Raw genomic sequence first — 27,504 nt, forward strand, 5'->3', positions numbered from 1 at the left:
TTCAACTTTAAAAATACTTATTTTCCACCACAAATATGTTACAAATATTCAACGGTGTGTACAATGTGCCCTGACATATTCATTGTAAGCACTGCTAACAGCGTTAAATTGTCCCTTGAAAGTTGCAGTGCCGGTCCGGCACCAGAATTTTTTTGGGGAGAGTTTGAAAGGAATGAAGTAATGAGCGCTCCCGCTGGCCTGACTTCCTTAGCTTTCGTTTTGTCCGCCATTACTCCGCCAGATGCTTAGCGAGCAACAACTGAGCAGTACTGAGGATGGATCTTCCAGAAAGTAAGAACAGACCGGCTTCTAGCACTGCCACAGCTCCAGCACAGACCCGCCAGGCAGAAGAACCTTAAATTTTACTCCAGTGCTACTTAAAGAGCGAGGAAGGAGTTCCCCTCTTCCGTGCACATACATGGACGCAAGCCACAGGCATGAGCGTTTCACTAAGCTGCAGGTACACCGAAGGCCTGCAGGGGCCGCTGTTTCGCATAAAATGTGCAAACTCCTTATGCTACATTCACACCGGACGCGTTGCAGGCGTCACGGGCGTCGCTTTTACATTCAAAGTCTATGGTGGACGAGCTTCAACGCACCCAACGCGCATCAGGCGCTTTTCGAGCGTCGCTTTCTGAGCGTTTCGAGCGTTGCCGACGCTCGCCATGCGCGTCACGCGTTGAAGGCGTCAACGCCTGAAGTTGGGAAAATTGAACTTTGGAAGCGTCAACGCCGAGCGTCATCCAATCACAGACGAGCGCTCTGAGCGCTGACGCGGGCCAGAAGCTCGTCAAACTGGGCCCGGGAGAGGCGGAGGCTCGCCGGCGGGCCCGCCGCTGGGGTGACGCGCCGCACCGGGGGGCCGCCTCGGTGCGACGCCCGGAGCGGGCCCGCTCCGAGGCGGAGGCTCGCTGGCGGGCTCGCTCCGTAGGACCGCTGGGTGAGACCGCGCGTCTCGGTCCTGCTGCGGGTCGCCGGGAAGCCGGTCGGAGAGGCGGGGGCGGCCGAAGGTGTGATCCGCGTCGCCCGCCGCCAAAGCCCGACCGGGCCTGGAGGCTGGGCTGCTGGGTCGGGGGAACAGCGCTGCGCGCCGTGCCGGGCGGGGGGCCCCGTGGCGGGTCCAGGGGTCGTGTGTGCTCTGCTTCTCTCCTGCTCTGACTCCTCCTGCTGGAGCCGCTCACTGCGGCTGGCTCACATTTCGCCGAATTCATCCGAACAAAATCATAAACAGTTGGCATTCGGACAAACAAACGACACAATCGGGCTCTAAACGACCACTTTGTCGGCTAATTTAAAAAAAAAAAAACCCGACAAAGTTATACATTTGAAGAGTTTAGAGCTAAAGTGATTTATGCACTGATCCCGCCATTGTCAACATGAAGACAGGACACAATCTCCTCCCACTCATGCCACTGAGCTGCCGCGCGTCGCGAGCGTTGCAAGCTTCGTGTGTTTTTGAACATGCGTCGAATTCCACACTTTACTCGCTTCAGCTTTGAGGCGTCAGTGACGCCCGTGACGCCTGCAACGCGTCCGGTGTGAACGTAGCATTAATGCATCTTTAAATATCTCCTCAAAAATTAACTCAATTTTAAAGCAAATTTTACGTAAAACAAAGTGAAGAAAATCTTTTCTTTTCTGGTCTTTTCCTTTGTTATTTTCTCACCATTTTAATCTTCCGAGCTCAGAAAGCCAAAACGCCGCCTGGCGGACGGGACTTCACCATTTTACTGAAATTTATCAATGACATGAAGCTCTAAAACCAGGAGACGGCGCCCCCTGCTGTCATCTCCCAAATGAAGACAAAGGAAACACGTCTTTGTTTCCCAGAATGCTGCAGCTCACGCAGCCCTGATGGTCCTGGCGTTTCCTGTAATGACTCTGCTCAGTTTTTGGAGAAGAAAGCCTTTCATGTGATTTTTTAGATTCTGACTGCGTTCACGCGGCGCCACGGTCACGTCGGCAAGTCGTCACTTCACGACTAACAACCTGCTAAAAAGCTGCCAGCAGCACCTCAGAGGAGCCGCCGGGGACGACGCTGTTCAATAATTCAGCTTATAAAAAAACTGACAAAACACCTAAAATGGAAAAAGGACAACAAGCAGCGGCGGCAAATTTTCAAGGAGCCGTGAAGGCCGCCGGCACAATTAACACCGGTCCTGCTGGAAATGCAGGGTTTCCTGGAGCCGCGGCGCCGGCCGGCTTTCTGGAGGTCGTCTCACCGGACTGCTCCGCCCGCCCCTCGCCTCGCCTCCACACAGCGCCTCTCATCAGAATCTTCAATCAGTATTACAGTCAAGTTGGCCAAAAAAAGGGAAGGGGCGGGGCTAAAATAGCACAACAACCAACGAAAACAAGCATTGTTGTCACGTGAGTCTGCCGGAGGGTGAGCAGACGTCTTCACGCTGCTGTGTGCCGCATAGAAGTGACCATATATCGATCAGTTTTCAACTTCTGATGGAGTTTATTATAAACATCAGACATGGAGGACACACACATTAACAGAATGAAATGAAGTCAAACTCTTCAGACAGATGGAGATTTTTATTGAGAGAATTGGTTTCAGGATGTATATTGTACTTGATTGTCATTGATATTATGGCTGTATGATTCTGATCAGCGTTCATTTGATATTGTACCGTTACATTTATTATTATCACATGTTATCACAATTATTATTATAATTACTATTTTAATTACATTCAAATTTTATAATTGCTATTATACTATTATTTCCATTTTCATCTTTAAATCATCACAGCATTGTTGTTTCCATATTAATTATTATATTGTATTTTATTTTGATTCATACTAAGTTTCAACATGATAAATACCAGAAACAGGAAAGCCTCGGACGCAACATCAGTCTCATTAAAACCATCTGCCTGTCTACAAACTACTACAAACTACCAGAACTGATCAGAATCAGTTTTCAATGTGTTGACTGGTTACCCTATCCATTATTCACATCCTCAGTGCCTCGTGTCAACACAGCGATCCATTTTAACGGAGATTTTCACTGAACTTTCCTCTGAACGGCAGGAAATCAACGAGTGAATCCAGATCCTGACGGAGTAACGTCTCTTTCTCCTCTCGTTCCGCTCCACTGCTCTCCTGTCGCTGTTCCAAAACCTCGAGCTGTCACTTTAATGAATTAATTAGATTAATTAACTACACCCAAAATTAACGCATTAAAACATTTTTATCTGAGATTAATTGCAGCACACCTGAGCGGCAGTTCAATGTGAATGGAACTGTTGTCTTGTTTAGAGGCATGCTCTACTTGCAGTGTTCATTCTGAATTGCTGTACTGAGTTAGCTTTCGTCTTCATTTTGAGTTTAGTTTGCTTCAGTGCCTATCTGAGGCTCAGCATTATTTCATTTCAGAATTTTTTTAATCTATATTTCACTGCATTTTTGATTCGAGCACCAGGCCGAACTGGTTTGCTGGGATGTACTTAAGCTTTTTCTTCTTTAGACTTTCATTAATGAAACACACTGAAAGAGTTATTTAAGTTTGCCTGATTGTTCTGAGCTTCGTTCATCATCAATAAAAAAGTGGATTTCAAATCTTCTCTTCTCGGTGTTTTCATTTGATGAGTCCTGCACTACAACTCTGTAACGTCCCTGAATTCCAATTCTTCACTTGGGGACCTAAAGCAGATATGAGATTAAAATGTGATTAATTAATTACAAATCCTGTAATTAATTATATCTTTTTTTGATCACATGACAGCACTATCAAAACCTTGTCAGGAGTCTTTCCATCGTGACGATGAAGCTTTTCGCCAAAAGCACTAAACCTGTGCCGGTTCCCGGTTAGCGGTTAGCCTCCGGCGGCGCTGGAGGGGCGGAGCTTGCGAGGAGCGACGTCGCCACACAGCGGACGGGAGCCGCTGTTCTCAAACAGAACCCGAGTGAAGCAGACCGTCCTTTAATCTTCTCCTCTCGGTCAGAACATGTTCAGCACCGGTGCCTATGGATTTTTCTTCGCTGGGCTAAATTGAGTGAAAAGTTGTTGGTCTTGCAGTATTGCCCGATCCCCCCCCCCCCCCCGTGGTGCCAAACTGATGAACAATCTTATTCTGCTCCACCGTGAGCGGGCGGGGCTTAATGGAGCCTCCGGAGATGTTTGGGGGGATTTAGAGTTTTCTTCTCGGGCCGGTCCGTCCAGCCAAGGCGAGCAGTGATCAATACTTCAGTCTCCATCTGGGACGACTGATGGAGGGCAGCAGCACCAACGCTCAGCTTGTCATAACACGGGGGGCCGGGGGTGGGGGGGTGGGTTGGGGGGGGGTGGGGGAGGGGGGGCGTGGCAGGTAATGCGGCGCTGCTACCTCCAGCAGCCAGCAGCCTCCAATCAATATCAGAGATGTTCTCAAACTTCAGACGAGACACAAACCAGGCTGACGGACGTCCCAGGCACAGGGCTGGGGGGGGGGGGGGGTCTCAATCCCTTCAGAGCCACGACCGTCTAACAGTAAACCGACTCCTGAACACTGCAGCAGTTCAGCAATGCGAAAGTTTTCCAGTCCAACTCGACTTTATTTAAACTTCCCCTTTCAGAAGGACCCAGCTTGACCAGAGCGCTCCACGGCTCAGGCCGGGCCCGTTCGCTCGGCCAGGACTTCAGACCGGCGCTCACGGCGCTCTGGGGCTCGACGCCTCTGGCAACTACAACCGTCCCAAAACAAAACGAGGAAAAACCAAGTCCTCCTGGAAACACTCGGCCTCTTCACCAAGCCGGGACCGGAGACGGGCGCAACTCTGATCTAAACCCAACTCTTCTGAAGCGCTGCCCCCGGCCCAGATGGCCGCTACGCTTTCATTTTTCCCGGGGGAAAGCCTGACCTCCAGCAGAAACTTGGGTAACACTTTACTTGAAGCCCCCCTGCATAACAAATTATAAGTAGTTATAAACACTAATACATGATCACAATGCTTTATAACTCACTATACAGCACTATACAGCATAGGATTAGGGTTAGGGTTAGGGTTAGGGTTAGGTCCTGGCATTGTGATCATCTATGAATGTTTATAACTATAGCTACACGTGTTATAATGGCATTATAATGCTTTATGAATGTACTTATAATGTGTTATGCAGGGGGGCTTCAAGTAAAGTGTTACCGAAACTTGATATGTTTTCATCTGAAATGTCGAGTCGACGGGGCTTTAATTCGTCACGCTCAAAGATCAGGGCATCGACCCGCAATGAAGACCATCCTGGACCCGATCCTGGACTAGGTGTAAGCGTTTGGGTCTCAAAAACCAGGCCTTTTTCGGGCTGGGCCAGACCAGGGCCAGACCAGGGCCAGACCAGGGCCAGACCAGGGCCAGACCAGGGCCAGATCAGGGCCAGACCAGGGCCAGATCAGGGCCAGACCAGGGCCAGATCAGGGCCCCGGCCACGTATCCGCTACGTCTGGCCCTGGGGGCGGGGCTACATCTCCTCCGGCAAAACATGGAGTTGCCTTTTTTTTTTTAAATCACAAAGTGGCAGCGATTTAGTTTAGTCCGATTGAGCCTTCGGACCTGCAGTACCTGGAGCAGCCAGCAGGAGGAGCAAAACAACATGAACAGACTGAGCTGCTTCCCCTGTACAAATCTGATTCATCTCTGGTGTTTTTCCAGAGTGGCGTGAATAAAAGCAGCTGGAACAACAGATGCATGTTTGGTGTCATACTGTGTTACAGTCACACCATGCAGGTAAAAATAAACTACAGCTGCACAGTAATCTGATTACATGATCTGTCTACATGTGCTACTTACAGAAAAGTAATTCAGTTTTCGGGAGAAGTTTATGAGAAATGTGGAAATTTAATCACATCATGACAGCAGGGCGTTGAAGAACAAACACACCGTGGAGATTCCCTCACTTCAATGTCTTTAATGAAACGATGGGAAAAAACAGAACGCAGAACCTTCAGTCACCAGAAAGATTAAAGCCTCCATCAGATCACAGGTGGATTGAAATAAGCCCGCCTCAAACTGCTGCTGCTGGAATGTGTCCAGCGGCGGCGTGACGGAGGAACCAGGCAGCAGCAGATCTGCAGCTCAGTCCTGAGAATCATCTGAAGAGAAACAGACGTCATCAGATATTTACTGAATCTGTTTAATACCTGATTGATGCTAGCATAGCTGTTAGCAGCTCGGCTAACGGTAACACGTTCACTACTGAGCAATAAAACGTCTGATATTTACCTTCTTTCTCTGGTGAGACGAGGGTGGGCGGGGCTATCAGCTGGATGACGCTCTGATCGCTCGCCATGAGAGACAAACACTTTCTGGGAGTCCTCCGTTGTTGTGGTTTGTGTGTGAGTGTGTGCGTCCACAGAGAAATTCTGAAGTTCGGCAACGACGACGCTCCACCTCGGCTCCCGGCCGGCGGAAAAGCAACGCCGGTTTTCTGGAGGCCGGAGCCAGTTTGGTGGAAAAGGGGTTTAAGAGGATCCTGGAACGGATCCTGGACCGGATCCTGGACCGGACTCTAAACCACGTGTCAAGCTCCAGTCCTCGGGGGCCGATGACGCTACATGTTTTAGATCTCTCCAAGTTGTAACACAGCTGATTGCAATGATTGGACTTTTCTACAAGTCTGAGGTCATCAACATGAGACTGAGGAGAGCAAAGACATGCAGGGTGCCGGCCCTTTGAGGATTCCACTGACACCCCTGCTCTAAACGGTTGGCTCTTTTTTGGGCGGGACGGTCCAGTGGGTCCATCCCGGCGAGTCACACTTCAGAAGTGGAGGATGTGAAGCGGAGCGGTCCACCGGTCCAGAGCCTGGGGATCGAACCGGGGGTCCCTCGCTGCGACAGACCGCTGATACTCACTTGTACACCGTGCCTCCGTTCCCGTGGCCCAGCTGCTCCTGGTAGCTGATGTCCTGAGCGTTCATCTGCAGAGCCAGGCAGACAGAGGGGCGTGAGGGGGGGTTCAGAGGGGCGACGTGACGAGGGGGGGGGGGGGGGGGGTTCAGAGGGACGACGTGACGAGGGGGGGGGTTCAGAGGGGCGACATGACGGGGGGTTCAGAGGGACGACGTGACGAGGGGGGTTCAGAGGGACGACGTGAGGGGGGGTCCAGAGGGACGTGAGGGGGGTTCAGAGGGACGACGTGAGGGGGGGTCCAGAGGGACGTGAGGGGGGTTGAGAGGGACATGAGGGGGGTTCAGAGGGACGACGTAACAGGGGGGTTCAGAGGGACGACGTGAGGGGGGGTCCAGAGGGACGTGAGGGGGGGTTCAGAGGGACGACATGAAGTGAGGGGGGGTTCAGAGGGACGACGTCACGAGGGGGGGGTTCAGAGGGACGACATGAAGTGAAGGGGGGTTCAGAGGGACAACGTAACGTGGGGGTTCAGAGGGACGTGAGGGGGGGGTTCAGAGGGACGACGTGACGGGGGTTCAGAGGGGCGTGAGTGGGGGTCAGAGGGAGGACATGAAGTGAGGGGGGGTTCAGAGGGACATGGGGGGTTCGGAGGGATGACGTGACGGGGAGTTCAAAGGGGCGACTTGACAGGGGGGTTCAGAGGGACGACATGAGGGGGGCTTCGGAGGGACAACCTTGGGGGCGTTCAGAGGGACGTGACGGGGGGTTCAGAGAGACGAAATGATGGGGGGTTCGGAGGGACGACGTGAGGGGGGGGTTCAGAGGGACGATGTGGGTCAGGTGGGGGGGTTTAGACGGATGTGAGGGGGGTTCAGAGGAACGTAGGGGGATCCGACAGACAATGGGAGGCTTTAAGGTGAAGGCGGGGGGCACTGAGGCTGTAAACATGAGCGATGTTCAGGTCACTTCAAGTTCAGAGACACAGAGGAAGAAAGGCAGAGAATCAGAGCGGGGTGTGTGTGTGTGTGTGTGTGTGTGTGTGTGTGTGTGTGTGTGTGTGTGTGTGTGTGTGTGTGGGTGGGGGGGGGGCAGATCAATACAACATTTGCTGTCCAATTTATAAAAAGACACTATGTTGAGGTGAGTGATGTGGAGTTAAACGCTGGTTCTCGCGCCTCATCATTCTGTCGAGCAGTGATAGAAGCGTCAGCGGACGGTGATGTGAGCAGAGCGAACACACACTTTACACCAGCATTAATCTCTTCTTCTCATTTCATCCCCTTCAATGCGACTCTCCTCCGGGCGTCACGCCGCTTCACGTTGGTTCAAAAAGAGGATGTAACATTCAAATGGTTTGACTGCTGTGATACAAAGTTCAATCAATCATATGGCATTGCTCTCATCGCAACGGCGCCAACTGGTGGCCCGTCCGCGGTGCAACTGGGAACGGCGAGTCAGGTGAAGACCGGGTCTGTGGTCCCGTCGAGTCAGGGTCAGGAATGGAAGGAAGGTGGCGCTCACCTGGCCGTTGGTCAGGATCCTCTTCAGCTCCGCAGACGACTTCTTCAAGCTGGAGGAGGAACCAGAAAACACACTCAAAGCGGGGCTGACGTCCGGCAGGAGACTCTGGCCGGACCGGGTCTGCTGGGTCCGCCGGCACCAGAAGCCGAGAAGAAGTAGTCGTGGGATGAAGCTCCAGGCGGATTGCTCCACCCGTCCACAGGTGAACAGTCTCTCGTAACGCGACCGAATCGCCGCGGATGACCGGATCTGGAATTAGTTATTTTCCATCTGGTCTGATTTCGGAATGACGGCTCAGAGATCAGACCGATCGGGGCTGGGTTGTTTCCGGTGACGTCTGGGAGAGCGTCGGACGACAGCGTATCGATTCACAGCGTTCCATGAAACTAAACTGACCTGTTGTTGGCGATGGAGTCGGGGACGGCACGGCTGCAGTCGTTCGCCGGGCTGGGTCTGGTATTCACCTGGGGGGATGGGGGGGGGGGGGGGGGGGGGGGGGGGGGGGGGGGGGGGGGTTTACCGGATGTTTCAATCAATGAGAACACTGAAAACCAAACTCAGGATCCAGACCATTTAAGCATAAACCATAAACGGCTCTATCAGGTCACAGCAGCCAGAAAACACATTCAGACTCTTCTAAATCAGAACGATCAGAAAGTCACGCTTCAACTGGAACCCGACGAAAGAGGGAAGGACAGAAGGAAGAAAGGACCAAGGGAAGGAGGGAAGGAAGGAGAGACTTCAGAAGTCTAAAGACAGCAGGGTGAAGGAAGAAAACTAAAAATGAGAAACATAAAAAGATTAGACTCCAGAAAAAAGGGAATGGTAAAAATGAAAAGATGAAAGACAAAGGACGAATGGGAAAAAAGACACTGAAAGAAGGAACAAAAGAAAGAATGAAAGATACAGAATAACAGAAATAACAAAAGACTGCAAGGAAACAGTCTGTCCCGTAATGTTTCTGGTTCGTCTCTTCTTCAAACGAAAGGCAAAGACGATAAAAGACAAAGCAGACACATCGGCCCTCATTTATCAAACGATCTCTCAAACGGGTGTAAATCTGAGCGGAGAGCTCATCGTACGACGGGGCTCGCAGGGCATTACCAAAACGTTCGTACCTCGCCGATCTGAGTGTTTGAGTGATCGGGTGGGTGTGCTGATAAATGCCGCGGCTGAATTTAATGGTCATTAACATGTTACGCCCTGAAATATTCACAGTTTTGACGCCCCGCCCACTGAGGTCAAACACGGAAAAGGAGTGATTCTGGCGAAAATAAAAACTTTTCGGAGCTGGAAATGGATCCTCTCAGGCCGGAGGTGGAGGTGAACCAGGAGGAGCTCTTTGGAAGAATAAAAACTAGAATTAAAGGAGAACAGAAAAACGCTGTGGAGGACGGTGAGCAGCGTCGCCTGGACGAACGACACCGGCTGAGGTCTGAACAGATTATAGGTCCGTTAATTTAACCCTGATGTTACAAATAATGAGCGGACTCACGTCATACAGCTCAGAGTTTTATTGTTTCGTTTAATTATGTCTCAGAGCCGATCAGGACCCGGGCTCAGGCCACCAGGGCGGCGCCTGGCACCCGCTGCAGGGGCTGTTTAAATTAAAGACAATTTATAGACGTCTTAATAAAATGTTTGACTAAACGTCCTCTGTCTGGATTTATTCTCCCTTCAGCTAATGTCACTTTCTAGGCTGCTGGCTTCACATCACTTCAGAGTTTATTGACATCACAGTAGCGGTTCTTCAGGTCCTGTCTCCTCCGTCCAGCCTCCAGTCGAGCTGGTTCCCACATCGGGTCCTCTAGTGGCGCCGATGCATCACAAGTAACTGTCTAATGCAATATTGTGTAAAACTGCCAAAATAAAGTCTCATCTTTTCAGGGTTGAACAGCAGCGCCCCCCGCTGGGTCTGAAGCTGCTCTGCAGCAGCGTGTTCGTCTTTTCACTCTGTTAAAACTGCATCCTCTCCGTGGAAGGATGGACCAGTGGAGTTATTGAAAGTTCAAAATCCTTCATTAATCCCACAAGGGGGGAGGTTTTATTAGATATTCTGTACGGGCATTATTTTAGTTTCTATTCTTTTACTTTTCATTCTGTCCTGAATATGCGCTGCTTGTGCTTTATGACATGTTTGAGGTTTGCTTTGCAATTATTTTCACGCTCCGTCTCAAATCCACACCGACTGAAACTTGTTCCACGATGTCAGACCTGTCGTGAGATTTCATCTTTCCGTACGATCATATTGATAAATATCGAACCCGTCTTTCATATGGTCGTACGCCCGTTTGATAAACGAGGACCATTGCGTTCACCTTCGGCTGATCATGAACACACATCCTGTCATGTGCAATACCGGGGCCTGCCACTAGTCGGAGCTACTGAGCTCCAGAAAACACTGTTGCTCCATGAAGAAGAGCTCAATGACTCCACAGTTTGAACCAGGTCTTCTCAATATGAACCTAAACCACTGCTGCCGATTGGCTGCCTTATAGATCGGCTGTGCTTCTATTCCGACATCGATATCGGTAATACCGACTATCGGCCAGAACAGCAGTACGAACACTGGGCATCGCTGCATCCCTGAACAACAGAACTATTAAAAACGGTGTAAAAGCAGAGCGAACGAAGCAGTGACAGCGTGTTGAAGCCGTCTGCTCGGAGTTTGATCTTCTGTCTCTCTGGAGAAAGGGAGGGATGAAAACTCTTCTTCTTCTCTCAATCCATTCATCTGCTTCCCTGTTTACTGCGAAGACCTCCACACAAAGGGAGCGTCAAGAGGCGCTAAAAATAACTCTGTAATTGAGGTGAAAAGGCCGACGTGTCGGGGTCCGCCGCAGCACGCGGATCGCCTCCTTAATTAGTGCCCAGAAAACCTCGTTTAAACGGCGCAGGCCGCTCCGCTCAGCCAATTACTTCAGCATTAGAGCGGGAGGGGAGGAGAGGGGAGGGATTAGCGGGAGAACATCATCTTCTCAACGCAGATCCCTGACCCCAGCAACTCAGACGAGCAGCGGCGAGCCCCGCTCCTCAGGAAACGCTCAAAAAAAGAGCAGGAGGAGGAGGACTTTCTGAGCCGGGCCGGGGGGTTTGGGGGGCGCCGGGATGCAGATGGAGAGACTGGAGGAGGTGTCAAGTCATTTAACCCGAGGTAATTAGCAGCGGGCGTCAGAGGAACACACGCTGGAGGCTGAATGAGGGGGTCTGCCGAGGCCGTTCAGGGGCTCGGAATGACAATGACACTGTGCTCATGCTCCCTTTGAGGTTCTGCTCCAATCCTCCTCCAACCACTGGAAATACCGGAAAACCCCACCTTTGGTTTAATTAACACTGGATTCAAGTTTGCCGCTTTTTTTATTGACATATTTCATTTATTTTGCATAATAAATCTTAAAATTAATTACAATGTGTTGTCCTGACGATTGCATAACAGTCATGACAGAGTAGCACCGACAAAATATCGATCCAACATGATGAACAATGCAATCATGACATTTGGTCTTTCTCTGTGTCCATGCATGTATAAACTTTTAATGTGTCATTAACTGTTAATAACTGAATAAACTGTTGAACCTATTTGTTTTAACTGTTAAAGGTATAATGGACGATTTTCTTGAAAAAGTCGAAGTCGAACGTCTGTTACTCACTTTTTGAAAACGCGCATGCGCCAGACCATCCTACCTGCTCTGCCGCTCCAACGAGCGCGCTTGACGGCGTGACCAGTGGTGGGGCAAGGGTCCTTGGGGGCTCCACGCAAGAAATTCATTGGGCCCTCATGCCGTCCGTGCACCCCGAAAAAAATTGCTTTTTTGCACACAATTTGCACCTAGTGGGGGCCCCCACATAGCCGGGGCCCCAGGCAAATGCCTGGTTTGCCTGTTGGCACATCCCGCCTCTGGGCATGACGCAAGCATTTCTCCAGCGTGATTGACATGTCAGAGGACCAATAGTTGACGCTCGCATCACGCCATTCATTGGCTAAAACATCGTCCATGATACCTTTAATGTAAATGTGTCTAACTCTCAGCACATTAATGTTAAAAACCTGAAGTGCTGATGACACCAAACAAGTATCATTATGAGACGGCAGCACTCTCAGCTCCTCTGATAGGTGCGTTTAAATAGATTCCGTGAAAAAAATCCATTTATTTCCAGATGTCAAAAATTGAGCGAGCTGCACACTCAGCTAGCGCACCTACTAGCATTAGCCTGTTATGTAATCGCAGGAGCGTTCCTGCTAAGGAGGCCTGTGATGTCATCACCACAGCATTCCTGCTGATCCGGCCTGTGATGTCATCACCACAGCGTTCCTGCTGATCCGGCCTGTGATGTCATCACCAGAGCGTTGCTGCTGATCCGGCCTGTGATGTCATCACCAGAGCGTTCCTGCTGATCCGGCCTGTGATGTCATCTGTGTGTCGATGCTGTCTGGTTAAACTGTGGGTGAATTCATTCATCTCCTCACTGCTGATCTTTCTGGAACCTGAACATAATAACTCAGTCCCTGAGTGTGTTGGAGCAAAATCCAGCGGCGCATCGTCAATCTGAGGCTCATAACGAAGGTAAACCAGTGAGGAGTCAGTGGAAACTGCTCCCAGCGCTGGCGTCAAGTCCGGCTCAGGTCTGCGGCCCGTTTTCACTCAAATCACCATTTTGATAGATTGTCTCGCAAACGAGGCACAAAAATCAGAAAAACACTACTTTCTCTGTTTTCGGTGTCATCAGCCCTTTAATGTATGTGTTAATAATTTATCTATATATGTTAACTATTGGATATGAGTTAAAAACCACTAATATCTGTTAACTGTTCACGTTTGTGTTCATCTAATAAACCATTCCAGTTTCCCGTCTCCCTTGATTTTTCAACGCAGTAACAAAACTATAATACCAGCTGAAGTGTTTTTCGCCGCGCCTCTAATCGCTCCGGCTGATATCCGGATCTTGATAAATCTCCGTAAATCACACCAGTCGATAAAAAGGTGGGACTTTCATTAGTGCGGGAGGAATGTGAAGAAATGAGCAAATCACCGATAAATGGTCACTTTCCCCCATGCAGGGTGGGGTTGGGCGGCGGGGGTGGGGGTGGGGGTGGGGGGGGGCGACGGGTGGAGAAACAACAGAGGCGGAGAATGACAGACGAGCCGCGGCCAAACAGCCGCGCGCATAAACACGGACGGGGGGAAGAAAAGGAGAGCCTTGACTTCAATTGACATTTCAATAAGTGGAACACGGCGTTACCAATCCATCCGCCCGCCCCCCTCCTCCGCCCCCCTCCCCCCGGTCTCTGTGTAAGGCAGCCGAAACAATTATTGAGATAGGTACCTTCAGGCCATGTATGTTCCGGATCCCTGGAGTCTTGCCGGCTGAAACAGTAATTGACTGGATTGTAGAACACATCACTGGGCCATTTACAAACCGCTGAAAAGGAATCGCTTCTTTATGGAGAGCAGGGAGGAAGAAAGGAAGAAAGAGAGCTGAAATGAAACGAGGGCGACTCTGAAATTAGTGGTGGATATGAGTGTGATTGAGATGTCGGGCTCTTGAGACAGTTGGTAGGCACAAAGAAAAAAAACAATCAGATTGAAAGAAGAAGAGAGAGGAGGGAGAGAATGGAGCCAGACAATCAGGCGTTTGACGCTCTGCCCTTGGGGCCTGTTAGTGATTATGGATGACTTTGAGTGGTGAGAAAACTATATGGAAATGTAGAAGGAAAAAAAAGATGAGATGAAAAATAAGTAAAGCGTGGAGGAAAATAAAACATTCGGAGTGAAAGCCGGCGTACGGAGAAACCACAAAAAAGAAAAACCATAAAGAGACTCGGAGCGCTCGGCGTCCTTGGAGCAAAAACCAGAAAGTGAAGGTTTAGAGATGAGAGCGGATTCTAACAGGCTGTGAGCCCGGCGGCGCTCAGGGCGGCGCTCAGACTGCCGCCCGACCGCCGGCCCGACCGCCGGCCCGCCGCCGGCCCGACCGCCGCCCGACCGCCGGCCCGACCGCCTCCCGACCGCCGGCCCGACCGCCGCCCGACCGCCGGCCCGACCGCCTCCCGACCGCCGGCCCGACCGCCGCCCGACCGCCGGCCCGACCGCCGCCCGACCGCCGGCCCGACCGCCGCCCGACACCGCCGGCCCCGCCGCCGGCCCGACCGCCGCCCGCCCGCCGGCCCGACCGCCGCCCGACCGCCGGCTCCGACCGCCTCCCGACCGCCGGCCCGACCGCCGCCCGACCGCCGGCCCGACCGCCGGCTCTGCTGCGACCAACGGTGCGGCGCTCCTTACCTCTGGGGAAGATCTGCAGCGGGTCCGGCAGCAGCCCGTTCACACGCTGCTCACTGGCCGTGTTGTAGTACTGCAGGGGAGAGGAGAGAGGACAGTGAAGGCAACACGAGGGGAGAGGACAGTGAAGGCAACACGAGGAGAGAGCACAGTGAAGGCAACACGAGGAGAGAGGACAGTGAATGCAACACGAGGAGAGAGGACAGTGAAGGCAACACGAGGAGAGAGGACAGTGAATGCAACACGAGGGGAGAGGACAGTGAAGGCAACACGAGGAGAGAGCACAGTGAAGGCAACACGAGGAGAGAGGACAGTGAATGCAACACGAGGAGAGAGCACAGTGAAGGCAACACGAGGAGAGAGGACAGTGAAGGCAACACGAGGGGAGAGGACAGTGAAGGCAACACGAGCACAGAGTCAGTGAAGGCAGCATGCTGCCAGACGATTAGAAGCAGCTGAATAGCGATGTGCTCAGACTGTATCAGGAGTCAAAAAAATCCACATCACAACAGATTTTTCACACTTAAGATAAAAGAAACAGAAACAAAAGCAGAGAAAACAGTTTTCTGAAGCTGGCTTCTCTTCTGAAACCTCTGTACCAGAGAGAACTTCAACCAGAGCCACTCTGAAATGAACTGGGTGCTTCCATGGATCAGAGAGTCGACTTCAACCGTCTTTTGAAAGACTTCAGACACAGCTCTGCTTTCCCCTTCAAAATAAAACATCCAGAGTGTCTGGACACTGGATTTCATTTCCTTCTTTCTTTAGAAGTGCAAACAGACAGGATGCCAGAAACGTGAACCTTTTCTGAAATGCTGTGTGAAAGGGACCGAAGAGATCCAGGTGATGTAATCGGACTGGATCGCCTCCTGCATGTAAACACTGCAGTCCGATCGGATCCAGGCAAACCGCATGAGAGGAGGAGAACCCGACTGATCGGAGCCGAACGCTCCAGGAACCTTCAGTTCCACTGAATTCTCTTTCAACTCATCGATCTTTTCAGTTCATTGTTGAACTGTGTCTACAGCAGCGGTGCCAAACATAAGGTCTGTGGGGCAAAAATGGGCCAGCAAGAGGCTCCAACTCGGCCTAAAATCAGCAAGCGTATTGGGAAAATTTCAAAGAAAACAAAAACACATTTATTAAAGGTAAATTAAGAAGTTTTTCAACTTTAAAAATACTTATTTTCCACCACAAATATGTTACAAATATTCAATGATGTGTACAATGTGCCCTGACATATTCATTGCTAGTACCGCGAACAGCGCTAAATTGTCACTTGAAAGTCACAGTGCCGGTCCGGCTCCAGCATTTTTTTGGGGAGAATTTGAGATGATGTGACGTAATGTGCGCTCCCGCTGACCTGATATCCTGAGGTTTCGTTTTGTCCACCATTACTCCACCAGATGCTTAGCAGCAACAACTGAGCAGTATGAGGATGGATCTCCCAGAAAGTCAGAACAGACCAGCTTCCAGCACTGCAGCTCCACACAGACCCACCAGGCAGAAGAACCTTAAATTTACTCCAGTGCTACTAAAACAGCGAGGAAGGAGTCCCCTCTTCCGTGCACGTGCATGAACGCGAGCCTCAGGCACAAGAGTTTCACTAAGCTGCAGTTACGCCCAAGGCCTGCAGGGGCCGCTGTTTCGCATGAAACGTGCAAACTCCTTAAAGCACCTTGAAACAGCCCAGATGTCAGTGACGCTGCAGTGACAGTGAGCTAACTAGCATTAGCCACACAGCGATGCTGTCAGGGCGGAATGCGGCCACTGGACGACACGGTTTCTGCTTCGCTTAAAACCAGCTTCATGGGGAGAGTTTTGGACGGTCTCCTGCATTTTGTGAAAATAACATCTGCATCATGGCAATAAAGACAGAGGTTGAAATTTACAAGTTATTCTGGCTTTATGAGACCAGTGCGGATCCTCAGGAAGAGATCGGAGTGTGTGTGTGTGTGTGTGTGTGTGTGTGTGTGTTCCAGTCCAGTCTGAAGAGGAGGAGCCAGAAAGACGTCAAAGATTTCACTTTACAAACAGGAAAACAAGAAACAAAAAAAACCCAAAAAAACAAATCACTTCAGAACTCCGACAGAGAGGCGACGTTTCACCAACGTGATGAGAAATAACTGGAGTTTAGATTTTCTCTATTTCAGAGAAACAATCTTTAAAATCACAGCCATTACCATCACACACACACACACACACACACACACACACTCCGGCCTGCTGGGCTGAAATCTGTTCCTGGAGCGGCCCGGCCCCTCTGGGCCTGTTCTGAGGTTCTGACAGGAGTGTAGCATTAACCCCTCCGCCTCCAGGTCAGCAGCTCGCCAAACACCGCCGTCCACAGGAGGAACAGGTGCACACACACACACACACACACACGCACGCACGGATGAACACGCACATACACACACAAGCACACAGCAATAATTGATGTTCTAGTTAAGCAAACCATCTGTTAAACTGTGTTTCTGTTTCTGTGTGTGTGTGTGTGTGTGTGTGTGTGTGTGTGTGTGTGTGTGTGTGTGTGTGTTCCTGCTCATTCAGACTTACCTTGATGCCCGCATCCTTTTATGTTTTTTTTAAATATTTAGAGGTTATAGATACTTGTATGTCAGTATTGTATTAATTCTTTCTAGAAATGTCAGGTAAAAAACCACATGCAAATACACACACGCACACACACACACACACACACACACACACACACACACCACATATGTAATTCAACACGTTTAAAAAAATATATAGAAAAAAATTTTCTAAGGATCCTGCTTCCTCAATGTAAGATAAAAATAAATGGTCACAGCAGTAATGAAGAATGTCATCACACACACACACACACACACACACACACACACACACACACACACACACACACACTATGTGCAACACTGCATCAGAGACATTTAAACTGTGCATAAAAGGTAAAAAAAAAAATTTTTTTAAAAATAAAATCATGATTTTTCTAAAATGATTTTTTTTCCAATGAATTTGTAAGTCTCTGAAAAGAACAATCAAACCATTTCCCGATGCAAAACATAGATTCAGCATCAAAAAGAAAAGAAGTGGATCTGAACTGGAGCGGTGCGCGTCATTTCGCTCAGGGTTTCCCAACCCTGGTCCTCGGGGAACACTGTCCTGCATGTTTTGGATGTTTCCGTCTTCCAACACACCTGATCCAAATGATCAGGATTGTTATCAGGCTTCTGCAGAGCTTGATGACGAGCTGGTCATGTGAATCAGCTGTGTTGGAAGAGGGAAACATCCAAAACATGCAGGACAGTGTTCCCCGAGGACCAGGGTTGGGAAACCCTGATTCAGCTAGCATGTGGTCAGATTAGCAGCGCTGTGGTGAAGTTTGCTCTGGTGGAATAAAAACTGACCTACGCACCAGCGCACACATTTAAAGTGTGTGTATACACGTGTAAGCTTAGCTTGTAGTCGTCGTCGACATGGCAGTCTACTCTCTGTAAGTCTACGCTCCTCTGGACGCTCCGGGAACTCGCTGTGATTGGCTGCTCGGGCTGAGTCGGCGTACATCTAGATCATCCAGAACCGTGTTTCTCAAACTTTTTAAACCAAGTACCACCTCAGAAAAAAATAGGCTTTCCAAGTACCACCACTATGACCAAAGTAAAAAAAAAATAAAAAAAAATACTCTTTTCAAATGAAGACAACGCCCACAGGAAGCAGGTATATTTCTAATAGTCTTGGTCTTTATGTTTTTGTTTAATTCTGTCAGCCACAGTTAGCAAAGGCAGAACACTGGAACTGTCACACACAGAGGGGCATCTCTCTCTCTCTCTCTCTCTCCCTCTCTCTCTCTCTCTGCGTCGTTTGTTGCTAACGCTAGCAGATGCTGGTGACGCTTCGGCTACGCTGCTGAATCAGCCACCTGATAGCCTCGCGTTCGCTTCAGTGTCGTCAGCTTCAGTTCCAGCAGGGCTGCTGGTTCTATTCTCCTCCTGTTCTGCACTTCTTTTCCTCACAGCTCCTGTCTGGAGCCACGTTTGTAGAGTTTTCGGACCTCTCGTTTCACCTCTGCACGCTCATGACGGTGAAGCTAAGCTAGTTTAATCGTCGATGACTACTACGTGACTGAACGTGAGCACGTCGCAGTCCAGCACATTATATTAGAAGAGAAAAACTGAATGTGAATTACAGTGGATTTGACGCGTTTTAATTTGAAATTATTATGTATTTGGTGGTATTATTCGTTTCTGAAAGTTTTCATTTTTAACTAATCTTCAAAGAATATATACATTTCTGTGATTCCCCCGCGTACCACTAGAGGGAGCTCACGTACCACAGTTTGAGAACGGAGGATCTAGAAAATGTCTACAGAGTCTGGATCAGACGGGGTCCTGGTCTACAGAGTCTGGATCAGACGGGGTCCTGGTCTACAGAGTCTGGATCAGACGGGGTCCTGGTCTACAGAGTCTGGATCAGACGGGGTCCTGGTCTACAGAGTCTGGATCAGACGGGGTCCTGGTCTACAGAGTCTGGATCAGACGGGGTCCTGGTCTACAGAGTCTGGATCAGACGGGGTCCTGGTCTACGGAGTCTGGATCAGACGGGGTCCTGGTCTACAGGCACTGTGGAGCGAGCCCAGCTTGGCTCTTGGTGAAACCACAGAGGTCAGACTGAAGGGGGCGCCGTTCAGAGAGACGAGGCGTTTCCTCATCATCACAGCGATATGGAGGGGGGCTGGTGGTGGGCGGGGGGATGGGGGGGGGGTCTCAGAATGGCTACCCAAGTGGCACAGCTGTTATTAAAAGGACTATTTATCACTGTCAGCGCCCTCCTCCTCGCTCTCGCCCTCCAGCGTTCTCACCAGGCCACGACGGAACAATGGGCCCCATACCAAAAAAAAAAAAAAACAAAAAACCATGAGCTGGGTTTTGGGGGGGGGGGGGGGGGGGGGGCGGCAGTGGGCTTCACGTACCTTTAATTTTCCGCTCAGCTAGCTTATTGATTAAGGCTGCAATTACCGGCTAATCTGAGGGAGGCGTGTTATTAAAAGACCTTCTCCATTGTTGGCCAGTAACTAAACAGTGTCCGATCCCAAATACCATCAGTCAGCCTAAAGGGACAGTGGGGGGGTAGAGAGAGTGAGAGAGGGAGGAAGAGGGAGAGGGTCAATGGTGAGTTCCAGCTGCCACCTGCAGGGGGAGCTGAGCAGCAGGTCACACGGTGGATGATCTGGTTTTGAAAAGCCAGATCAGGGGGTGACGGGATCCGGGAGTCCGCCCCCTCACAGGCACGAGGATGCGTTCAGGTACTGAAACACGGTTCCGTCTCATTTTACGTGAATCGGTGCTCGGTAGAACCGACGGGATTTGGTCAGTACCTACAGAAGTACCGAACTCGGTGCCCGTCCCGAGTGCTGACACCAGCTGTGATCGTCCAGCTTCACACACGCCAAGACCGAGTCCGGCTTCGCCGACCACTCCACGTTTTCAAAGTGACCGGGAGCGGTAGCGCCCAACGCGCCGTATGACATCAACGAAGAAAAGACCAACGCACAGCGCCACTGATGACCTCTGCGTCATCTTAATTGGCCATAGAGGACGTCTGCTGACCGGGAATTCAGAACACCGGAGCAGGAATCCACGAGGTCGAGTCACAACCGACACAGGAAGGCAAAAAGGACGCTGCAAATACAAATGCAAATGACGAGGGGAACGAGGAACACGTTTAAACCGCTCGGCCGGCGTGAAGCACATTTCTTGACTTTCAGGTGATCAGCAGCTTTCTGCGGACCCGGCGGTCCCTGCAGGCACGGAGCTGTTACCGAGGCTCACCAAAAACATTCAGGGGACAAAGAGATTTCTTAAATCTGTGTGTGGCGCAGTGGTGGGGGAGCTGCTGGGGGGTGGTGGTGCTGGCAACCTCCTCCAGCTGACTGCAGAGGCACCGCAGGTAGGCCTGGGCGATATACTGAAAATTTGAGACCGAAATTTACCCCAATAACCGACGTCATTTTGTCCATGTCGGTAAAATTCCGTATTTAGAAAAAATGAAAAAAAAAAAAAAAAAAAAAAGTCCGCTTTGGCTGAGTCGGTGGGCTGTGTTCATGTCCCTTTAAGACGCTGTGTTCATGTCCCTTTAAGACGCTGTGTTCACGTCCCTTTAAGACGCTGTGTTCACGTCCCTTTAAGACGCTGTGTTCACGTCCCTTTAAGACGCTGCACTACGCGACTCCTGATTAAAATCCCAGCAGCCAGCAGAGGAAGCCGTCAGCAGAGCAGACTGACGCCGTTCGACCCTCTGAACATTCCAACCAGCAGACGTGATCTCTGGACACACAGCACGGCCACATGCTAGTTTAGCCGCTAGCGGCTACAGGCTAGCAGCCTGCAGGGCTGCAGATTACTGCTGGTCGACCGTCCCGGACAGTAAAACTCCTCTCCAGCTGATTGGCTGATTTTTCCTGCAGAAGCTCCTCATGCTGTTTCATTGAACAGGCCGTATGTTCTGGTGTGTTTGTTTACATCACGCTGCATGTGCAGCTCCGAGTCCTGCTCCATGTCTTCTTCTCCATTTGGGAGCTTCTGTGTCAGAGTGACGGCGCCATCTGAAGGCCTGGCGGGTGAACTACATCGTTTTGAGTCCCTGTTTTGTTGCGTGGATGAAGATATTTCCTGAAGCGATGCTGTGTGGACAGGAAACTGAGGAGGAGATGTAAACAAACAAGTTGGGCTCATCTGTAGCTCAGGGACAGGTAGACGTCCAGCTGTGTTCCATTCTCAGCTGCTGATAACACCACTTCACAAACATCTGGAACCTCGTAACATTAATCATTTCCCATGGTCTTCCAGTCATGGGATTTTCCCTAAAGCCCACAGAGAAGACATTTACATTAACAGCAGAGTTCTGTCAGATCTGGACGTCTGTTGCATTGAAAGTTAGGACACAGATATGTTTTGTACGTTTTTTGTATGTCTTGATAAATCTAACAGAATTTCAAGAAGGTTGACCCCATATAATGAGAAATAAGATAATGTTTGCACCACCTGAGCCCACAGTAAACTGTGAGAAGTTTAATCCAGTACAATATAAAGCTGTGATTAAATGCCCCCCCCCAGTAGTTATCGTCCATTTATCGTTATCGAGGTGAACTGTTGAATATATTGTGATATTGATTTGAGGCCATATCGCCCAGCTCTAACCCCAGGCGGTGTGAGTCACAGTGCTGCGGTGCTTCAGTACCGGAGCCGGACCGAAGCCAGTGCGAGCCCGGCGTAGATCTGATCCTCTGATTGGGCAGAATTCAATCTGGTGGACGAAAAAGCGACCATGTCAACGCAGATACTGGGTCAGGGTGAAACGCACCACTGTGGAGTTCTACGATACGGACCGAACACCAAGCCGGGGCGTCGTGACCATGATTATCAACTGTAAAAATACCAAGTCCAGGAGAATCTGGACTGGAGCCAGGACCAGGGCAAAGTGAACTGGGAGAGGACCAGGAGAATCACTGAGTAAACAAACATCCAAAACGCAACTAAAGTTCTGTGTTTCCACTTCAAGACAACAATGAGCCTGAGGCTAATGCTAGCTTTTATGGCAGCACAACTGATCTCTCAGCTGAGCTCTCAGTGCCGCCTTTGAAATGTTTACCATTTGTTTCGAGGTTTGATGGGCCGGATTGGAGCTTCTTGCAGGCTGGTTTTGGCCCATGGGCCTTAGGTTGGACACCCTGCTGTATACTGGAATTGTTTTTCCAGTGAAGAAGAAAGGAAAACACATAGAGGTAAACAACAGCAGCAATGTAACGTACAGATGAATTCTGCTCTTGTGTCCAAGAGAGGTGTCCGGCCAAAAGATTCCCCGGCGGACCGGACGCCGCTAAACAAGGTTCCGGGCTGGACCAAGAGTGGAAACAGGCGGGGGGGGGGGGGGTTCACAGATTTTAGATCTGGTTTAGTATTTCAGGAATTTATTTGGGTAGTTTGGTTTATTCTTAAAGGTGCATTAAGGAGTTTCACAACCTTGAAAATACTTATTTTCCACCATAAATATGTTACACATTTTTAATGATGTGTACAATGTGCCCTGACATATTCATTACAAGTAACCCTAACAGCGCTAAATTTTCACTCGAAAGTCACAGTGCCGGTCCGGTACCAGAATTTTTTTGGGGAGAATTTGAAAGGAATGACGTAATGCGCGCTCCGGCTGGTTAGGTTTCATTTTGTCCGCCATTACTCCGCCAGATGCTTAGTGAGCAACAACTGAGCAGGATCTTCCAGAAAGTCAGAACAGACTGGCTTCCAGCACTGCCACAGCTCCACACAGACTCCACCAGGGAGAAGAAACTTAAATCTTACTTGTGTGCTACTAAACGACGGAGCTCCCCTCCTTCATGCACGCGAGCCACAGGGACGAGTTTTTCACTAAGCTGCATTACGCCCAAGGCCTGCAGGGGGCGCTGTTTCGCATAAAACGTGCAAACTCCTTAATGCACCTTTAAGTATGGGTTTTGTTTTCTTCAGATCATCATTATGAGGGTTGGAGTGGAGGATTTTGACATAGTTGTAGTGAACTAATATGTTTTTACACCTCATGGAGTTTTATGGCTTTAGCCATTTAAAGCGATACTTCAACATTTTGGCAAATTGGCCCATTTAGCACAATTCCTTAGTCATTTCAAACAGCATACTTACTTTTTTTGTGAGGGCGAGCTGTTGTTTATCCAGAGGTGAGTCGGGGAAGGTTTTCAGGACGGACACAATGGAAGCGGATGGTATTTTTGTTCCCCCTCGTCAAACCCATCAAATACACAATCGAACAACCCCAAAACACTTTGGTGGACACGTTATAATCCGCACATTCACTACGCTGTGAAATATTAATTCAAAATTACCAGATTGAGTTGTTTATGCAAAGATTGCTAAGACGGAACTACTTACTAAACATGGCGTCTGGGCGTAGTGATTTCAAAAGAAAAAGTAGTTCCCAGTATTTGCTTCAGTGTCGTAACGCTACAATATTATTTGTTGGTGTTCCACAGCGTAGTGAATGTGCGGATTATAACGTGTCCACCAAAGTGTTTTGGGGTTGTTGGATTGTGTATTTGATGAGTTTGACGAGGGGGAACAAAAATACCGTTCACTTCCATTGTGTCCGTCCCGAAAATCTTCCCCGACTCACCTCTGAATAAACAACAGCTCGCCCTCACAAAAAAAGTAAGTATGCTGTTGAAATGACTAAGGAATTGCACTAAATGGGCCAATTTGCCAAAATGTTGAAGTATCGCTTTAAGCTGACTGTATGTAAAGGGGACATATTCTGCTTTTTTCACTTTGTGAAGCGTTTCTTATGGTCGTGTGTGTTGCTGTAGCCTCGTTAAGACGTTCAAATGTGAAAATTGTTTTGTTGAGAAACGATGAATTTGGGGCGAACAAACTTAAATGTGTTTTTGATCAGGATCGACCAATTATCGGCCAATATTGGGCATTTTTCTAATAATCGGCATCAGCCTTTTTTTCCCCACCAATAGCCGATAAAATGAATTTATTTAAAAACGTGCTCTTTGGATCATATATACAGCCGTCTCTCTCTCTCTGCCTGAAGTCCCTACTCTGGGCTGTGGAACAATGTCCCACCCACAGCTACATTTTCACGCCAAGATGCTCATTTTTACTGCAGATGAATATTAGTTCGACATATCGGTTATTGGTTTCCATAAGTACCAATAATCGGCATCGGCCCTAAAAAAGCCATATCGGTCGATCCTTTGATTTTGGGCTTCTGAGACCGATACGATGTAACTGAGAAATGGCATCATACGTCCCCTTTAAGGGCGCTGAAGACATGCAGTCAGCGGCTGTGGTTGTTGTGATAGGGGCAGCTGAGTGCCATGCTGTGCACTTTCTTGGCACTTTCTGCATTTTATATTATTTTGCGTGAGAAGTGGACCTCTCAACCCGGGCTCGTTGCTCACTGTTTTCGCTGCGCTGCTCTCAACAGAAAACCTGGAACCCGTGGGCTGCATGGGTAAAGAAATGAGCGTGGCCGAGGTGAGGACCTCCTGCATCCGTCTCACAACACTCCTCCACACAGCGGCCGTCGCTTTTCACTCAATCGCCCCTCCAGTCTGAGCTACTTCATGATTAAAAAGTAACCGCAAGTGGGAAGAAGAAGAAGAAGAAACGGACAGAATGCAGGGACTGTAAATTGAGCCCGTGGCTGTGTTAGCATCGTTGTGAGCTGATGGGGGGTAAAAGACATCCTCAGATGAAAGTGGGGGGGGGGGGGGCTCCTCCCTAATGAGGCAAAACTTTAAGTACTGAATAATAAATAATAAAAATTGACAGATCATTTAGCTTTCAGTGTAGCTCACAGAGAAAAGCCCATCACACCCCATTACTCCGACGGTCCGTGTCATGAACAGTAAGTATGGAGGGATGGCGATCGGGGGAGGGGGCTTGCTGGGCAATGATGAGAAAATACTGTAAACTCTAGTTTAAATTGAAGGCAATTAAGACAAAGCTGTAGGATTTCTCATGTTCCCATGTCCCTGTCCAACGTGTCCATCCATCTTCTCCAGCTCTGTGTTCAGCTCAGAGCCTCGGGTCGCTGGATCTGACCCCAGCTGATGGAACAACAAGACGACTGGACAAAAACACAAGTTAAACCGACAAAACACCACAAGCTTCACCGACAAAACACCACAAGCTCCACCGACAAAACACCACAAGCTCCACCGACAAAACACGAAGAGTTCGAACTTTTTATATTGCAGTTGCGCTACATTAGTACCAGAGGGCTCTGTCTTCATTGGAATACACTGCCTCATAATCCCATGAAATCAAAGCCGTTCCAGTGGTTATCAGACTAAAGGGCCATTTCAGCTGTTCAGTCGATGATCTGTTCACTCAGTGTTTTGTCACATTTCTTTGATTTGTTGTACATAAAATCCCTCATGCTAGCTTGTGAACCGCTAGCAGTACCTCGCTAGCTAGCGTTAGCATCAATGCTCTCCCTCCAGCTTGTTGGGGTGTTTCCATGGCGGCTGGTCTCTTGTAGATCCCGTACCGCTGCAGTAAACCAGCTGTTCCTGACACAGCCTCCACCCAGCAGCAGCTCCAGGCAGAAAAGCTGCCACACCGCGCTCCGCTCCGCTCGTTGTTAGCTGCCATCTCGTCCTGAGTCAACTTGAACACAACACCAGCTGCTGCAGGTTTTTTTTTAAGTCATCGTTAACATTGCGCCATAGGTATCTATTATATATGAGGATAACTGCAGAGGGAACATTTAGTTAGTATCTATATATATATATGTATATGTATAGGTGAAAAAAGAACAAGGAGGAGGAAAATGAGGTGTACACGGTTATTGATTTTCCTAAACGGTTAGATTTCAGATTTCAGATTTCAGTTTATTCATTTGTCCCTTGGAGGGCGATTCAGTGTGCAGTAGGTTCACATTCATACATAACATAAATATATAAGACAACATAAAAGCATAACAGACCTCGGTGCACAGTCAGCTCCAGTACAAATAAAAAGCAGATCAGCCAGGTGGACCCATGAAACCAAGCTGTGTGAAACATTCCAGACGGTAAATAAGAAATGACAAACTACTGTCAGCAAATATACAGTAGTTGCATAGTAAAGCATGGAAACTGGTAGACATGCTTTTACTTCCTCTTCTTCTCGGCGTTTAAAGCGCGGATGGAGAGAGGCACAAAGGAACATTTTTATCTGTTTTTAGTAGCTAGTTATGCTAGTTATGATTTATTATCCGTGTACAGGATAATAGCAGCCCTGGTCAAGGCCATGTCAAAGCTCACAACTGCAACTTTACAGGGCATGAAATTCGTCAAAATTTTAACAGGCCCTCCAAGTTTTTTCAGCAGGTCCTCAGAAAATTTTAACAGGTCCTCACAAGTTTTAACAGATGCTTAATTTTCAATTTTGAAAAATGCTGATCAAAAACAGGATCCAACAATAATTTTTTAAACAAACTGTTGTATTTTGTTGTGCTTGTTTAGTTTTTTCTGTTAATATCTATTTGCACTGTGTCTGGGATGGTTTATCTTCTTATGCTGTATGGCCCACCCAAAGGTGCAAATTTATAAAATGATTTTTATTTATTTTGTTGCAGGTATGCATGTTGCTGATTGCTGGTTGAAGCATCCCAGCTTTGACTAGTTCCTTTGGTGGTGGCGGCACATTAACCCTGGAATCCAAACCAGCACAAATCACATTTCATACCATGTAGTTGCTCCCAACTGAAACTAAATATTTTAGCTAAGATCCTGCTGATGGCTGTGAATGTTAGTGTAGATTCTGATTCTGTTCAGGTCTTAATCTGACCAGGTTTTGTCTGTATGTATCAGACCCTGGAGCACCAGTAGACCCTGGAGCACCAGTAGACCCTGGAGGACCAGTAGACCCTGGAGGACCAGTAGACCCTGGAGGACCTCTCTCACTGATGTCCATCGATGTCGTTCTGTTTTTGCGCTCATGCCTGCAGCTGTGACGGCCTCATTCAGGGCTGGAGAACTGTAGTATCGCAGTAAATCATTAACTGTTTTGGCAGATTTACATATTTACAGTTACTACTGTTTACACCCTTTGCTGTCCTTGTGTTCTGAAGTATTTGTAGTTTGGAGTTCACAGCAGCGCCGGAATCCAGCAGTACCTCCTTCAATCCAGCAGAGGGCGCATTGTGGTTGTTAGATGCATGGTGCAGTGTGAAGCACAGAGAAGAAGAATGTGAGAATGGAGTCCCAGAGGTACAAGGTGTGTTGGTTATGATTGATTCATTAAAAGAGAAGCGACGCAATTTCATGATAAAAAAAGCCAACAGGCGGTCAGGACCTGCTCATATGGACCTAAACCGGCGGAGATCCG

The 27,504-nt window shown here is 49.1% G+C and overlaps 1 protein-coding gene across 2 annotated transcripts in view; it reads right to left on the bottom strand.

Moving 5' to 3' along the window:
- map2k5 (mitogen-activated protein kinase kinase 5) overlaps positions 1-27,504 on the bottom strand; it is a 77,801-nt gene that overhangs the window by 41,624 nt on the left and 8,673 nt on the right. For both annotated transcript variants that reach the window (XR_003933081.1, XM_030110573.1), the window contains exons 4-8: positions 14,636-14,705; positions 13,680-13,720; positions 8,751-8,818; positions 8,355-8,403; positions 6,837-6,901 (exon numbers count right to left, since the gene is read on the bottom strand). Coding sequence is in view for 1 of the 2 variants with exons in the window: in XM_030110573.1 (XP_029966433.1) it covers positions 6,837-6,901; positions 8,355-8,403; positions 8,751-8,818; positions 13,680-13,720; positions 14,636-14,705 (293 nt within the window). In the remaining variant the exon portion in view is untranslated. The remainder of the gene's footprint in view (positions 1-6,836; positions 6,902-8,354; positions 8,404-8,750; positions 8,819-13,679; positions 13,721-14,635; positions 14,706-27,504) is intronic.

The sequence above is a fragment of the Salarias fasciatus genome, chromosome 1 (genome assembly GCF_902148845.1).
Source record: "Salarias fasciatus chromosome 1, fSalaFa1.1, whole genome shotgun sequence".
NCBI classification, from domain to species: domain Eukaryota; kingdom Metazoa; phylum Chordata; class Actinopteri; order Blenniiformes; family Blenniidae; genus Salarias; species Salarias fasciatus.